Source organism: Periplaneta americana, chromosome 8 (assembly GCF_040183065.1).
Source record: "Periplaneta americana isolate PAMFEO1 chromosome 8, P.americana_PAMFEO1_priV1, whole genome shotgun sequence".
In the NCBI taxonomy this organism is placed as follows: domain Eukaryota; kingdom Metazoa; phylum Arthropoda; class Insecta; order Blattodea; family Blattidae; genus Periplaneta; species Periplaneta americana.
This window is the reverse complement of record NC_091124.1, coordinates 59,693,094-59,711,762: the sequence shown is the minus strand read 5'-3', so window position 1 is coordinate 59,711,762 and position 18,669 is coordinate 59,693,094. Positions and strand designations below refer to the sequence as shown.

The 18,669-nt window shown below is 35.3% G+C and overlaps 1 protein-coding gene across 2 annotated transcripts in view; it reads left to right on the top strand.

Annotated features, from left to right (window-relative positions):
• Window positions 1–18,669, top strand: part of LOC138704734 (autophagy-related protein 16-1-like) — a 125,808-nt gene that overhangs the window by 81,130 nt on the left and 26,009 nt on the right. For both annotated transcript variants that reach the window (XM_069832902.1, XM_069832901.1), the window contains exons 2-4: window positions 2,899–3,078; window positions 9,098–9,182; window positions 13,637–13,783. In XM_069832902.1, the coding sequence (XP_069689003.1) occupies window positions 2,899–3,078; window positions 9,098–9,182; window positions 13,637–13,783 (412 nt within the window). The remainder of the gene's footprint in view (window positions 1–2,898; window positions 3,079–9,097; window positions 9,183–13,636; window positions 13,784–18,669) is intronic.

Here is an 18,669-nt window from a genome sequence, read left to right as displayed (position 1 = left end):
AAAAATGACGATAAATAACGTGATACACTGAGAGTTAATTTTCAAAGAAAACAATGCTCTCTAGACACCACTAATTTTGATGTCTCTGTTTAGATGGAAATCAGTGGCATAAAACAAATAATAGAGACGCCAATTTTGCAACGTTCAAAGGCTCACGAACTACTAGCAGCGAAAGTTTCGATCCATCGTCTTTAAATTTAATTAGTGCATAGGTGTAAGATGTATTGTCTGTTTTTTCTTATTTCTTGTTATGTCATTCTACGTTTAGAAATTGTCAATAATTAATTTGCCAAGATATGTCGTATTTTCTTATATCTTAATAACTGAGGCGTTTAGCTGCATCACTAAAACATAATTTTTTAATATGAAGGAAAAAGTTTGCAAGGAACCAAGGATTTGCAACCAATAGGACTATTCTTTCATCATACAAATCCATGTGATGTATCTGACTTTGGAGCATAACAGTGCTATAGCAGTTGTAGAATCATATGAAGATATAAAATATAACATTAACTTATTTTGGAAAGAAAAATTATATATCTGATTTTGCAACTACACGCCTCAATTATTGTAGACCATCAACGTGATCTATCAGTAGGAAGCGGCACTTGTGCTCCGAGGGTACGCTCGGGTGTGGGTTCGAACCCTTTTCGGACTGATTACTTCGTTACGTTTTGTCGGAGGTTTTCCCCATTTGTATTGTCCTGTAGTTGGAAAACTTTAACTTTTTATCTTTTTTTTACCAACTGTAAGGCGATATCAGGTAATCGTATGGCGGATCCTCAGACACATGTCGCTATTATCAATTTTTCTACGCTAGACAACCTAGAAGTTGATATAGCGAAGTTATATAACCGATTAAAATAGCAATATAGTACTAAATGTCATCTTCTTCGTGGACGTAGTATAGCTTCAGTACAGAAAGTTGTCGAGTTGTGGAACATAAGCTTCTGGATTTAAAATAAGATAGCGAGGAATTTCTAGCATATATACTAACCTTGACAGAAACGCATCGCAGTTCAGAAGGTACCTTTGAAACTGGAATATGCGTAGGATGCGTTACTACGCGTATATTATCGATGTATTGAATTATTGACTCCACGACGTATGTCTCCCAATAGTCCCTTTGTCTGCCATGAATTTCACATTCTCTCGGGGATTCGAATGCCAGTCCATCCGTATGATAAGATGTTATTTCAGCTTTCAGTACATTCCGAAAATAACTACCAATACAGTTTCCATCTATAGTGCCATCGCCGATAGAGGTGAAAAGTTTATGAGAGAGCTTGTAGATGTGTGCACAGATAGGGCGAACACAAGTCCTTCTGCATGTAGACCGTTCAGGCTGATCCCTTAAGTGTACAAATCACTGGACGTATGGGTAATATGAATGAGAAATCCTACGCGTGAATTTTCAGTTCCAGGGATATCTACTATACCTAGAGGTGACTGAAGCAAGAGTAGTGCTATAGAATACAGATGAATTGAGGTCTTGTTGCTCCAACAGAGCGGAGAAGGGAGAATATGTATTGTGATTTTATGATTAAGTAATGATGTGGGGAACCCAGGGTTTGGCGAGTAAATTACCTGTACGTATTTTACGTGTAATTTAATGTAGAAAACTTTTATACACGGAATAATAAACTAACATTTATTGATTTTGACAATATAAACATCAATTACTTCATTCCTTTGAAGTGCTGGTAAGAAGAAATGTCTGTTGCAGCAGAATTTTGTGATTTTATACTGTAGTTTTCACATAGATTATAACATTGTTCGTACTTACTTTCATTCGCTCTAATACTTAGAAAAATAGCAATGCTTTGCTTACTTTCAGTTTGTTTGTTGGAAAAACCCCATGACATCCTAACATGTATTTTTTGGAGACTTTATATATATTATAAAACGCAGCTAATAGTAAATAGACGTAACATTTAGCAACTAATATCACTTGTTAAATACATTTTGGCAATTAAAATAAAATTAATTAAATTAAAGAGTGTTTATTGATTTCCCGAAAGTTTTGTTTTCGTCACTTGTGGGATTTTAAAAATAAACAATTTTAGTGATAAATACCTTTTTGTAGTATAACAGATTTAAGGTAATTATTATGATTTGAACATAATAACTCATTAAAAGTAATCATTTTCCAAATTTTATGTGGTAAATGACTAATCATCAAAGAATTGAGAAGCATGGCTGAATAAACTTTTTGTATGTCAGAACATTAATAAACTTATTTTTTTCAATCTTCGCTTCCACTGTCATTACTATCTTTGTTGGTTGTAGGCCATGTGTACAGTTCTGTGTATAAACCTTTTACTTCATTCAGTATGTACTGCAAAATCTTTCTAAGGTCTCAAATTTTTACATTAATTGATATCCACGAGTTATAAGCTAGGTTTGTTGGCAATTGAAACGGTAAATTTTTGTCACATACTGAACAAAGAAAGAGTAAAAATAAAAGTTCTTAGAGGGCTTTTTACGTAATATTCTCTCTCCTGTGAAGGAAGGAATAACCAAGAATTTCTGATTTCCGTTAAGCTAGACTGAACTTCGAAAAGGTAGATTTAGGAAAAAGAAAAAAAGAAAGAAAGAAAATAGAAATAATGAAGGAAAGAAAGAAAGAAATTGATAACACAATGAGTAAGCTCAAATTAAGACGCAATAACTACTGGTATGTTATCGGTTTCAGTAGCAATTATTTGCGAAATAATATACTGTTGTATTTCTCTCACAGTCCCTTTGTTCAGCAACGATTGACACAATCTTTCGGAACATGAAGGCCAGTCCGTTTGCTGCGAAAACGTCAGCTGTCAGACTTGCGGCTAGCCTCGCTTGTGTGTACTCGAGTATTGACACAAGCCTGAGTGGGAATTTATTTTGTCCTTGTTGCAGGCATAGAGACCAAGTTCGCCGGTTCGAGTTGCAACGATCTGGTGACGACGGACGACTCGGGTACCACCATCATCAGCGGCCACTTCGATAAGCGGATCCGCTTCTGGGACACGAGGTCTGACTCCACATCCCGCGATATCCCCTTGCAGGGCAAGGTCACGTCGCTTGATCTCTCGCGAGGTGAGTCAACATAAAATAGTTCTTTTCTTCTCAGTTAGTTTAGAATCAGGATGTGATCATCCAATTATTATAGTATATGTTTCGTTTTCGAGTAGAAAATCTGGAAATATCACGAAATGGAACAAAGGTATACTCAGTTTTATATTTTTATGAAATAAAAACCAGTATAACACTGTCACTACTACTTACTTACTTACTGGCTTTTGAGGAACCCGGGGGTTCATTGCCGCCCTCACATAAGCCCGCCATTGGCCCTTATCCTGAGCAAGATTAATCCAGTCTATACCATCATATCCCACCTCCCTCAAATCCATTTTAATATCATCTTCCCATATACGTCTCGACCTCCCCAAAGGTCTTTTTCCCTCCGGCCTCCTAACTGACACTCTAGGCCTATATGCATTTCTGGATTCGCCCATACGTGCTCAATGCCCTGCCCATCTCAAACGACTGGATTTTATGTTCCTAATTATGTCAGGTGAAGTATACAATGCGTGCAGCTCTGCGTTGTGTAACTTTCTCCATTCTCCTGTAACTTCATCCCTCTTAGCCCCAAATATTTTCCTAAGAACCTTATTCTCAAACACCCTTAATCTTTGTTCCTCTCTCAAAGTGAGAGTCCAAGTTTCACAACCATACACAGCAACCGGTAATATAACTGTTTCATAAATTCTAACTTTCAGATTTTTTGACAGCAGACTAGATGACAAAAGCTTCTCAACAGAATAATAAGAGGCATTTCCCATATTTATTCTGTGTTTAATTTCCTCCTGAGTGTCATTTATATTTGTTATATTGTTCCAAGATATTTGAATTTTTCCAACTCTTCGAAGGATAAATCTCCAATTTTTATAGTTCCATTTCGTACAATATTCTGGTCACGAGACATAATCATATACTTAGTCTTTTCGGGATTTACTTCCAACCCTATTGCTTTACTTGCTTCAAGTAGAATTTCCGCGTTTTTCCTAATCGTTTGTGGATACTGCTACTGCTAGTACTGCGATTATTGCTAACAAGAAATAAAGCCAGAAAGTAAGGTTCCATATGGGAGAAGAACGCCTATCATAGATAATACATCACTGGCCGGCTTGTTTCTCAGGTTGCCTTTTCAGGAAGGTACTGCCACAGTTTAGTACATAGTCACGAAGCTCAGTAGTAGGGAATATGCATCCAATGACAGTTGAACTTTAGTTGATAGCCATTAGGATCGCTACTATCGTATAGAGTACTGGGTGTTCATTTCAAAATGTGTCATGACGTCACTGTTGTGAGTCAGCGATTTGAAGCGAGTTTCAGCTTTTATGTCAAAGAAGTTGCCTATTAATCAAGGCGTTCAATCTGAACTTGAGAACGTGTACGGTATAACTTGAATGTCGTAGCAACAGATGGCGGTCTGTAAAGTCTGTGTGCTACCATAACCTCTTTCGAACTGTGTTTTTCGCGGGCAAGTCGTACGCAGGGTATTTGTTATCATCGATTGCGTAGGCAACATTCCACAACACAAATCACAATGCTCCGTGTCCATGTTGACCGTCCAAGTTAATGTCAACAAATACGTAAGTAATCGTCTCAACCCTCTCCCCATATCCCGACAGTAAGAAAAAAACTCACTTCAGTACGTGTTTCCAAACAGTTCACATTCTTGCCACTACTGGCGTTAACGTACGTATCGGTAAGTAATCTTCAGAATGAACGCTATACTTGCTAGGCAACTTCTCTCGCATTTAGGTAATACGCCTTTGCGGAAGTGTAGGAAGATTGAATTCTCTAGGCTCATCGGTTAGCCACATGACGACATACAGCGAGCCATGACACATTTTGAACTGAACACCCAGTATTGTTCCTAGTACGTTCAGTTGCTAACCGCTTGCAGCGCTGTATGGCGATAAATGTAAAAAAATCACCTCAAGCTTCGTGACTGCATGATACTGGACTGTGGTTCGAGGCACAGGAACAACAACCCGCTGAAGTCAACGCAGAAAATACAGAATTTATGAGCCCAAAGTTCCATTCTATTTGGAGAAATATCACCTCACCTCCACTGAAGTAGTTGGGCTAATGGTTGGCGCTAGGGGCAAAATACCTCGCTTCTTTGTCAGTTTCTGCAAGAAGTTCCAGCTGAACAACGACTTCATTCGTGATGTTTCCCTTACCGCTATCAGAGGATCACTTGCCATTTTAAAATACCACCTGTACTTTGTTTCTTGAAAAGGAAGAACTTTTGTTTGAACGTCTAATCCGTTTGTTTATTATGTTTAGGCCTGTTATATGTATGTATTACTCTTCCTGTACTTAATTTCCCTTTCTTGTTCGTTCCCCACATTTCTCTTTTGTGGTCTGTTTTTGTTTTCACTCTGTGTGTTATGCTTTGTCCAATGAGTCAATCCCGTTATTGGGAAAGCTGAAAGAGTGTCTTTCTTATTATTACTACAGTGTTTCTAAACTCTATCGACAGACTTTAAGAGGATCTTTTGGAGGATGAAACTGGGTATATTGGGATAATAGACTCATGGGCAGTAAAGGTTGGAAACACATTATATTCTAAATCTTATGAAAGCTCAGTAAGACAACGTTGTTTTTCAGGAGTTATTTAATTATCATAAGGTAGCCTATATGAATTACAGGATAGTTTCAAAATTTTGTCTCTGATCTTCACGAGAAAGTGTCAAACGCCGCATGTAGATTGATGTACTACCTGCTCTAGCATTCCAGTTGTACTACAGAACGAGCAAGTGGAATTCATCTTCTACAGGCGTTGTATACACTACACTTTTAATGTATCTCTACAGAAAAGTCCACCGATATAAGATTAGGTGATCCGGCTGATCATGAGTTAGAACCACCCCTTCTCCTACATACCCAGAGCATGAAAGGGGAGGAGGGATAACTTGAGCTAGTGATGACGTAGTTGTCAGAAAGGGTTTGTTTACCTTAACTTCTAAAACTCCAAAACAGAGCTCCGTTGGCTATTGGTTCCTTATCTAAAAATGTTCCCTTTCAAGTTTGTCGTTGTATTTCGGAAACAAATGGTACCCCATAATTGAGGGGTTAGGTGCAAGAAAGACTTCTCTCAAATGCAAGTTTTGAGAAAATTGATGTTGAAAATTCAAACCGTAATAATGTGATCTATGCACGTCTTTACATTTTGGAAACTCCTGACCTCTATGATCACAATATTGAACTACAACTGGGTGATCATATGCATAGCAGATCAGAGAACACAATAAGCGTTTTACTCAAAAAGGGCACATTCTCTAAAATGCCTTTCTTGCACCCAGCCCCTCAATGTGCTCTGTAAATACAATTCGCCTTGCTGAAGCGACAACTTCTTCCACCCATCTACTGTGCCGGTTGCAGACTCGTTAGGCGCTATGGCTTTACAGCATTGTAAACATACTCATTTTTTATGTCGGTTTTAAGTTCTTACCAAATACGACAAAATTTGTAACGCCTTTAGTAATCCCTGTTTGTTAATAATTTTGGAGTTACAAAGTTGTACTGATAGTTTTTTGCATACTTCAGACAAATATTATGTATACAAAGTATTATCATTTTATAACTTTAATTTCTGAGCTCTTCCCTTTACTACTACCACTGCTACTGCTACTTTCGATTCTCCTTCTCCATTTTTATCGCGCCACAGGTCATCTTCTAAAGTTCTTGTTGTCATTATTGCTGTTATCCCACTCTTCTGGTATCCACTCAAATCTTTTGGGAAGTCTGTCTACATTCATCCTTTTCACGTGCCATACCATCTCAACTGATTTCTTGAGATATGATCCAAAATTGTATATTTGACTCACACTTTTTGCCTAATAACTTCAGTTTTAATGTTTTCTCTTCTTGAGGTTCTGGAAGCTCGACGCCAAAAATCCATTTCTGTTGCCAATAATTTGCCTTTATTTGCCAAATTACTCCTCCATAAAGGGTAGTGATTTTAATCATTGTATTACATATTTTTTTGTTTTATAGATATTCTTATATTCTTATCCCACAACACTCCATTTAAAGTTATATAGTGAATTTACCTTTATTATTCCTGCGTTTAATCTCATCATAATTTTCATTTTTATTTATTTTTACTCGTAAGCATTCTATTTCGTCGTAAACTCTTATAATCATTTGTCCTTCAATTTCTAAACTTTGTATTCTTTTGTCTCCAATTAATAAATAGGCCTATTTTTTTATAATTTACCGAATAATAATAATAATAGTAATAATAATAATAATAATAATAATAATAATAATAATAATAATAATAATAATAATAACTTACAAATGGCTTTTAGAGAACCCGGAGGTTCATTGCAGATCTCACATAAGCCCGTCATCGGTTTCTATGCTGAGCAAGATTAATCCAGTTCCTACCATCATATCCCACCTCCCTAAAATCCATTTTAATATTATCGTCCCATTTACATCTCGGCCTTAGCAAAAGTCTTTTCCCCTCAGGTCTCCCAACTAACACTCTATACGTATTTCTGGATTCACTCATACGTGCTACATGGCTTGGTCAAATAATAGTATCGGTAGTAATAATATTTATAATAATAATAATAATAATAATAATAATAATAATAATACTTACAAATGGCTTTTAGAGAACCCGGAGGTTCATTGGCGCTCTCACATAAGCCCGCCATCGGTCTCTATCCTGAGCAAGATTAATCCAGTTCCTACCATCATATCCCACCTCCCTAAAATCCATTTTAATATTATCGTCCCATTTACATCTCGGCCTCACCAAAAGTCTTTTTCCTCAGGTCTCCCAACTAACACTCTATACGTATTTCTGGATTCACTGAAACGTGCTACATGGCCTGGACAAATGATAGTAGTGGTAGCAGTAGTAGTAGTAGTAGTAATAATAATAATAATAATAATAATAATAATAATAATAATAATAATAATAATGAATTGTTGGAATTAGGCTTTTGCGTAATCCACAATGCCCTAAACTTGGTGGATTACCCAAAAGCTTAATTCCAATCACAGCAATGTGAAAGCTTAAAAATTTAAATAATAATAAATGGACTAAAAATATAATAATAAATGAGCCGTTCAGAGCACAAGTGGTGTAAGTCAAAATTGGGTAATGAGGTTTAAAGTAAACATTCTGTAAAATACAGCGCAAAGTAGCAATTAATATTCAATTTATTTAAACTATTAGTAGTCAGTGGATAGCGTGAAGGACATATTAATTGCTACTTTGCGCTGTATTTTACAGAAATTTTACTTTGAACCTCATTACCCAATTTTGACTTACACCACTTTTGCTCTGAACGGCTCAAATATTCATAATGAAATTAGCGAATTGTGTATATAAATGTGCGATGCGTTTTGGTAGGAAGATACTCGCTTAATAAAATTATAGCCTATAAAAAAATTGTTGTTCCCTCTAGTATTTTGATAATGTTTGATTTTAATTACAATAAAATTGAAATCCTCCAGCTTGGTACTTTTGATTATTTATAGCACAATTTAGAGAAGTCAATGACTTGGAGTACGTTCTTAATTCATTTAAGGAAGGCTGTTTTACTAAAAAAAAACTCTTCAAAAAATACATCACAGTTTAAAAATCATTGTATTCATATGAAGAACTCTGTGTTTGCTACAACTTTGTGAGATTCTTTAGAATATTAAATAGAGAGTTAATTGAGTTACATGGTTTAGGCTAACATTCGAGTGGAAGCGTACGAAGAATATTAAAAGCCTCGCTTTAAAATTAAAATAATCCGCTAAAACTTGCCAAAGCCCCTTTCACATGGAAGCCCATTGTGTATAATACTATAGGAAAGAGGGCTAAAGGTATAATATTTATCCCCGAAGTTAATCCAGGAAGTAAAGCAAACATCCGCCATTTCACTTGTGTAGTTGGTATCGCTTTGGGAAGGATACGGCACTAAATCCAGCGCAGAATAATCACTTCATCCGATCTTGAGATAGCTGAGTTGTGTCGCTGCCGTGTTCCGTCCGGGCAAATCCTCTTGCTCAGCTACTAATGTATTGTTTGCAGATGCCAACTTCCTGCTGGCCTGCGTGAGAGACGATACCATCAAGGTGCTCGATCTGCGGATGAACCAGATCACTTGCTCCTTCAGGTAAATAGAATTAAGACCTGGATTATTATGAAGCTTTTGAAATTTAATTGTTCTGTCATCGTCATCTTCATCATCATCATCATCATCATAATCATTTTCGTAACCACTATGATCTTCAACTACCTACTCCATTACTGTAACCAGTATTATTTATGGATTTATTAATTAATTTGCCCTACAGAATAATCTCTGTAATGTTGACAATTAATATTTCAGAAGAAAAATTCGCACCGGCGCCGGGGATCGAACCCGAGTCCTTGGTTCTACGTACCAAGCGCTCTGACCACTGAGCTACGCCGAATTCAATCCACAGCACCGGACCGAACCTTCCTCCTTCAGTGTTTCCCTTTGTGGCCTGACTCCAAGTTGGGCATATATGTAGACATATATGTCTAGTGTCAACTGCCATTATACTAGGAGCGCACTCAGTTGAGTGACTTATTTGGCCGGGATTCCGCAGTTATGATGCACTGCTAGCTATGAGAATATTAATTGTCAACATTACAGAGATTATTCTGTAGGACAAATTAATTAATAAATCCATAATATTCTCATAGCTAGCAGTGCATCATAACTGCGGAATCCCGGCCAAATAAGTCACTCAACTGAGTGCGCACCTGGTATAATGGCAGTTGACACTAAACATATACGTCAACATATATGCCTAACTTGGAGTCAGGCCACAAAGGGAAACACTGAAGGAAGAAGGTTCGGTCCGGTGCTGTAGATTGAATTCGGCATAGATCAGTGGTCAGAGCGCTTGCTACGTAGAACCAAGGACCCGGGTTAGATCCCCGGCGCCGGAGCGAATTTTTCTCCTTAAATATTAATTGTCAGTATTATTTAGTTTTTATTTCTCGATATACTGTGCCTTTCATTAAATCGGAGGTTCGCATGAAAATTTGGCCGTGATCGATAGATTCTATGGCTATGTGCTACTGACATTTCTAAAAAAAATCACCAAATTTTGAGCTAGAGAGTTGAAATTTTTACTGAATATGCATATCAATATGATAATCACACATTGTAAATTTCAATCTTTTCTTATAAACACTTAAAAAAAGTTAAACTTATTTTATTTTATTTTATTTTATTTTATTTTTTAATTTTCTTGTGGTAATCCCATTTCTAAAATAAAATCTAATCCGTTTGGGTATGAATAATATTAATTTATTATTATGAAGCTATTAAGATGGGATCCGGATCATTCGCCACTAGGACGATTCGTAATACATTACAATTTCGTTACCGGGCGATTCGTAACACATTACGGGTACATTTGTTTTGTAATACGTTTCCGCAGTTACGATTTCACATACCATTCAAACAAAATGTTTATAACCTTTTCCACAATTTCGGTTTCAAATTCCATCCAAATAAAATTTATGCTACATTTTTTTGTAATATTTCGTGATGGATAGTAAATTAAGGTTCATGTTTTACATTCATGAACAATTCAAAGTCTTGGTGTCAAAGCCGATGCAACACCAGGTCGATTAAATCAAGTTAGATTTCTAGTAAACGTGGTGGTACGTACAAGAATAACGATAATATATTGGCCCAATATTATTGGGGTACGTACGGTCTCTTGGACATAACGTAGCAGGAAATTTTTTATTTTATGTAGTGAAAACATAATAACATTAATAAAATTTTAAAGATTACAATATTCATTTATTCACATTGACAAGAAATAGTACTGTGACCAAGTTGTCACTGTAACGAATATGTTACATGTTACGAAAAAATACTTGTGACCAACTTATCATTGTGACGAACAGGTACTGTAAGCAATTTATCATTGTGACCAAGAGGTACTGCGACCAAATTTTCATTGTGATGAACTGCCAGTGACTAAACTAGCCGGTGACGAAACATTTGTGACGAAACGTCCTAAACCCACTATGATAGCGGGAAAAATTCCTTGCTGGTTATATTATGATTAAAAGATGGGAGTTTCCATAAAATATATGACAATCAACAATGTATAATCTGAAAGAACAAATGAAAATCGTAGATGATTAAAATCACTACAACAAATCAACAGCGGGCACAGTATGTTCTTTGGTATGGTAAATTTGAGAGTGTTAAAAGAGTTTAAAGGGAATTTCGACGTATGTAATGTACCTACATACGATTCTATAATGTTGTGGTATCAAACATTTGTAGAAACAGATTCTATGTTTAAAAAAAAAAAAAAAACATACTGGAGGTCGCAGTCGAAATCCATTACGAGAAGCAGCTATCTCTTGGCTTGGTCCCCAAACTTCCCAGATCTAACCCCTCCTGACTTCTTCGTATAGAGTTTTGTTAAAGACATTGTCTATTCACAGAAACCCAGGAGCATTGATGATCTGAGAGTAAAAATTACTCAAACTTTTCAACAAATTACCCCTCTTATGTTACAACGGACATGGGCTGAATTGCATCACCGTTATGAGTTGTGCAGTGTGCGCAATGGGGATCATGTTGAGCTCTGAGGAATCTCCCATCTTTCAGTGTTGTGTGCACAAAATTCAACAAATAAAGTTGAGTAGTAAATGTTTACGGTGTTTTTATTTTATCCATACGCAAACGGATCACCATTTATATATATTTTTAAGTCTAATGTTTTCTTAAATGTAACACTGAATATTTTGTAATGAAGCATTAGTAATGCCCTACTTTAATTAGTTAATTTGTAAAAGAAATATAATTTCTTCAATGTTGATTAATAAAAGAAATAAAACTGCTTTACGTATAGTTCTCAAGCTATAAAACTATGCTGAATACAGCCAATCAAATGCTACGTTTCACAACAGAGATATATGAATATGTTTGCCAAGTTTCATCACTCTAGTTTTAACCACTGAGAAATAAAATGAATACTTGCGGTTGAAAACGTATAAAATTTCTTTCTCGAGATAATTAAATTTAAAGTTTTGTTTAAACATAACTCGTGCATTAACACAAATTCCACAAAATTATATAAAAATATACGTGTAATTAAGATATTGAGATAAAAGTTCCACGAAAATACTCCTCATGAAACCTTACATTTTTTAGCACGAAAATAGTAAAAAAAGAAATTTATAAAATTTGTCAAAATTCGACTATTTTTGGTAGCGCATCGCCTTAAATGAAAAGCACTTACATAGAAACTAGTTACATTACATACTCGTAGAAAAAATCGGGGTAGAACGTATCGGAGAAACAGCCTCAAGTTTTATGTGTGAATATATCGCTGATAGAATTGCTGTTGACGCATTACCTTACATTTAATAATCACCCTTAGGATTTTCTTTCACTTGTATATTTCGAAAATAACAACTTTTTTTCGTTTAGATGTTTCCTTTTCATTTTCAACTAGTGTTCTTTTTTTCATTTTCTTTAGCAATCATTTCAATGATATCACTTGACTTCTAGTAATATGTGCCGTTCAGAGCAGAAGTGATGTAAGTCAGTATTGGATAATGAAGTTTAGAGTAAAAATTCTGTAAAATACAGCGCAAAGGAGCAATTAATATGTCCTTCATGCTATCCACTGACTACTAATAGTTTAAATAAATTGAATATTAATTGAACAATTTAATATGAATTGCTACTTTGCGCTGCATTGTACAGAATGTTTACTTTAACCCTCATTACCCATTTTTTACTTACACCACTTCTGCTCTCAACGGCTCATATTATGTAACTGGAACTGCCCCAAGACGAGCATTTGCTTTTTTGGGTGCAAACTGTATGTTTGAAATGTGTATTGTGTAATTTGTAATTTCAATTTAAATAAATTCAAATGAAAGTAAATTTAAATATATCATATCATATCATATCGTATCAATCATATCATATCAATCATATCATATCATATATCATATCATATCATATCATATCATATCATATCATATCATATCATATCATATCATATCATATCATATCATATCATATCATATCATATCATATCATATATCATATCATATCATATCATATCATATCATATCATATCATATCATATCATATCATATCATATCATATCATATCATATCATATCATATCATATCATATCACATGTCATATCGCATCATATCACATATGAATCCTTTAGATTCAAAACCCCCTAAAGACCATTTTGTTCATAATTGAGTTATGCCTACATATTGCTTGCTAAGAATGAATTCTAATGATTTATATAGTTTGAATTAAAAGAGCCATTAAATTTAAAGCAAGAGGTTTGTTAAAAGTCACTGTTAGGTTGAAAATTCCCTCTATTTGGAACCAGTTTCTATCAAAATCCTTCAATTTGTGAAAGTGGATATAGAGGATTTTGAATCTATAGGATTCATATTATCATCACAAAAATTCCAGATGGTACCTGAAATTATACGTTGTATATTTTCCTTATTGTACTTTATTGTAACGCGATTTTGTAAGAAGGCGTACCGTGCACACTATCTCCCGTTGCTTCTTCGTTACAGTGCGGAGGGTTTCAAAGTTGGTTGTGATTGGTCACGGGCCGCCTTCAGCCCTGACGGCCAGTACATTTCAGTGGGATCCTTGAATGGTGGCGTGTTCGTCTGGAATGCGATCACGCAAAAACTGGAAACTGTGCTCAAGGAACACACGTAAGTAACTAAGTTATATTGTTACGTAGTCAGAGTCTTCATCATCATCAATATAATAACCATAATAATAATAATAATAATAATAATAATAATAATAATAATAATAATAATAATAATAATCATCATCAGTAATCGTCAGAAATGTAGAATTGGTCTTGCTGTCCTGTTCCGTGTTCTAAGTCTTTTGAAATTGTCAATAAAGAGTTTATATTCACAAGGATTGGCCATTCTCATCACGTGAACAACATGGCGAAGGCATCCTTTAAGGCAGGGGTGTCCAAAGTAATAGAATCACTGTTGAATGCAACCCGCAACACATCAGGCTACGTTTGAGTAGTGGGGATGGAAAGGTAGCCGATACAAATCATAAAGTGTGGCAGTGGTGGATTACGTCATTTAACTGTTACTAGCTGTTTATTTATCGAATTATCAACTTAAAAACTATATTATTTACACAAGATTATTCCATGGAATATTTCCCTACAGTTACTTTTTTTAATGCAACACAACATTTATTTGAAAATGAATATAATGCATATTACTCTCTTCAGTGATTCAGTGTATAATGCTTCGTATGTAACATTTGATATATTAATGGACTGTTATTAAACGAATTTTTAATTACGTCGTACCTATATCAATACAATCAATAATTTACTGTAAAGAATTTGGTTTATATGTTTGTAACAATAAGTAATATAATTGAATACACCCGCCGGGATTAGGGTATATGGTACTTTGTTTCTCTATGTGCTTCGACCCTTATTCAGGGGGGGGGGTATTCAGTTATTATGTTTAACCATTGTTGTTACCTAATCTTCCTCATCGATTCGAGCAAAACAACCTGAAAATCTGACGTTATATCTGATTCAGTCACACGCTAACTGTTCCAAAAGGTTCTTTTTCAATATACGTACACTGTATTTTGATTTCTCTTATAGGTTGACGCATACACAGATTGTAAGGAACAAGCAATGGAACTCTAATACTATAGTAATAATAATAATAATAATAATAATAATAATAGTAATAATAATAATAATAATAATAATAATAATAATGACAAAGACATCGTCAATATTAATGGAGTAATGCTAAGACATCGCTAATAATGATGACGAAAACAACGTCGATGATATTGATGAATACAACGTGGATAGTAATAATGATGAAAACAACGTTCACAGTAATGGTGACGAAGGCAACGTCTATAATAATGATGACGAAGACAACATCGATAGTAATGATGACGAAGACAAGGTCGATAGTAATGATAACGAAGTCAACGCTGATAATAATGGTGACGAAGATAACATCGATAATAATGATCACGAAGACAACGTTGATAGTAATGATCACGAACACACCGTGGATAATAATGTTGAAGAATACAACGTTGATATAATTATGACGAAAACGTCGTCGATAATAATGATGACGAAGACAACGTTGCTGATAGTGATGAAAAAGACAACGTCGGTAGTAATGACGACGAAAAGTAGGTAATAATGATGACGAAGACAACTCGATAGTAATGATGACAAAAAAACAACGTCGATAATAGTGGCGACAAAGTCAACCACGATAGTAACGATGACAGACATTGTAGATAGTGTTGTCGAACACGTCGGTAATGCTGATGACGAGAACAGCGTCGATAATAATGTTGAATACAACATCGATAGTAACGATGACAAAAACATTGCAGAAAGTGTTATCGAAGACGTCGGTAATGCTGATGACGAGAACAGCGTCGATAATAATTTTGACGAATACAACATCGATAGTAACGATGACAAAAACAATGCAGAAAATGTTGTCGAAGACGTCGATAATGCTGATAACGAAAACAGCGTCGATAATAATGTTGACGAAGACAACGTCGATGTTAACGATGACAGAGACAATGTAGATAGTGTTGTCTAAGACATCGGTAATGCTGATGACGAAAAGAGCGTTGATAATAATGATGACGAAGACAACATCGATAGTAACGATGATAAAGACAATGTAGATAGTGTTGTCGAAGACGTCGGTAATGCTGATGACGAAAACAGTGTCGATAATAATGATGACGAAGACAACGTCAATGTTAGTAATGGCGAAGACAACATCGTTGATAATAATAATAATAATAATAATAATAATAATAATAATAATAATAATAATGACGAAGACAACATAGAAAATAGTGATGATGAGAAAGACGATGACGTGATAGCATTTACGAGAACAACTCTGATAATAATGACGATCAAGATGACATCAATTACAGTGAAAACAATGTTGATGACTTTAGTGATAATATATACTTCGATGGTATGACAAAAGGAGACAGTGAAGATGACAACGTTGATTAATTGATTCATATTGTGGCAACCTCGACGGGAATATAAATTAATTTCTGTCTAGAACGTGCATTGAATTACTGCAGCTGCAAAATGCTTTCGCTTTTTCTGTCTTGCTTATTTCATTCTATAGTAAAACAACTTGGTCACTTCTTTTGTCGCGGAATTTAATTACTCTAGGAATTACATTCTTTCGCCACTGAATAACGTCTCTCATCTTTCTTCCTAAAACGTTATCTTTTCAAAGATAAGGAATTCGTGTCGGAGAGACATGCAAATTTATTTTTCATGGAACCTTCACATTAAACATGTTTGCTGGCTGGATTTTTTTTATTTCAACGCCGTTTTCAGTTGTTGTGGTTGCTCAGGTTCTGTGATATGTTTATGACTTGAATATGAAATGATTTCTAAGAAGACGGCCGTGTTCTATTTCATATCGAAATTAACAAAATTCAGCATCGCTTTCGTTGTTCGAACATCACTCATTCGAAATTCTAAACTAGCTCTTTATTCCACGGTTTTATTTTTCAGCTAACACCTTCGATCTTATTAGATCCTGAGTTATTTGTGGAGAACAAATTGGCTAAGGGATAATTTAATTTTTTCGTCGGATCTTCGTTTGATCGCTTCTAACTGTTCATTATACAGATTACTCCCGTACGTTAGTTCACAAAATTACATTATTATTGTAAGCAGGTGTAAGTATTTCCGTACAATCTTTGTAGAATGTAGTGTCGGTATAATATGTTCATGAGAAATAGATTTGAAAGTAAGTTATGAAGTGAGGAAGAAAGATTGAAGGAAAGAAAGTGAATAAGTAAATAAATAAATAAATAAATAAATAAATAAATAAATAAGTAAATAAGTGAATAAGTGAATAAATAAATAAATGGAATGAATGAATGAATGAACGAACGAACGAACAAATGAACGAATGAATGAATGAACGAATAAATGAATGAACGAATAAATAAGTGAATATAACGAATAAATAAGTGAATGAATGAATGAATAAATAAGTGAATGAACGAATAAATAAGTGAATGAACGAATAAATAAATGAATGTACGAATAAATAAATAAATGAACGAATAAATTAATGAAAGAATAAATGAATAAACACACAAATTACTGAATAAATAAATAAGTAAACAAACGAACGAACCGAAACGGAACAATAAAGTGCACAAATGAATGAATGATGTAATGATTAAATATATAAGTAGACAAATAAATAAATAGATAAAGAGATGAATAAATAAGAAAAATAAGCGAATGGATGGAGTTGACAGACATAACGGGGTTGACACAGAGTAGCGGATTTTTATGTTACGTAAACTTAATTTGCATACACTTTATTGTTTGTGCTGTGCTGCCTTACAAAGTTAGGCCTACCATACATTGTGGTTTATGTCTATCTATTAGTACCCCTTAAGGGCAGAGGCACGGGCTGATGACTGATCTCGCCTTTAGATTGTTTACTGGACCCGAAATGGAATGATGTGCATGCCTTAAAGCCCCCCGCACTACAGATTCCCCTACGGGCCGCCACCGAACTCCCAGACAGCCTACAGAATCCCTTTATCTTTTAACCAAGGTATCACCTCGTATCCTCAACCGGTCCCACGAGCACTATGAGCCCTAGGGGAAAGTCCAGGATACTAGCACTGCCACCAGCAACTAATGACCACATACCACGGGGTCCAAGCTCGGTGGCGGCCCGATGCTGACTACATAGCGTAGAAAGCCTGAAATATGGGAGCAAACGGAGATGATAGTGAAAAACGGGAAGTTCAATTATGATGGCGAAATGAGTCCGAGATCCAACGCCGAAAGTTACCCAGCAGTTCTGCTTCATTTGGTTGCGGAAAAACCTCGGAAAAAATTCAACCAGGTAACTTATCCCAGCCAGGATTTGAACTCAAATCCGCTCTTTTCATGGTCAGATATGGTAACCGCTACTCCACAGCGGTGGACTTGTGCTTATTATAAAATCAGATTATTTTGTATCACATTGTGTGTGGCTTCCAGCTAGTATAAAACTGGAAAGTTATCTCCCACCTGCAGGGAATTTTTTTGGCTCATTCTGGGCTTTCTTTGAATGGCCGTAATAATGCCTCACAAGAAATAGCTGTACACTGACGAACAGCCATGCAGGGCTGGCGGCATAGAAACGGAAGAATTTGTTCAGTATCAGAACTGCTGAGTACTTTATTTCCGGAAAATCTCGAAAAAGATTTTTTGTAGCTTTACAATCCTTTTTTTTTCCTTGTTTACGTAATGAGAAAAAAATGTTGCTGCATTAACATTTTATTACGAGTATCCGTGCTAATGTGTCGTTTATGGTGTAATGGAATATTTTTAGCATTTGCTATTCCTCTGAGTTATGTACCGGACATTAGGTAGCACGTATTTTATTTAGTTGTCTGACAGAAAACATTCCGCAGACATTTAATTGTGCTGTGAAATTACATCGGCAGGTCTGTGATGTGGTTGACTCGACATAATATACCAATTACACAACCATGGTTTCTGTTT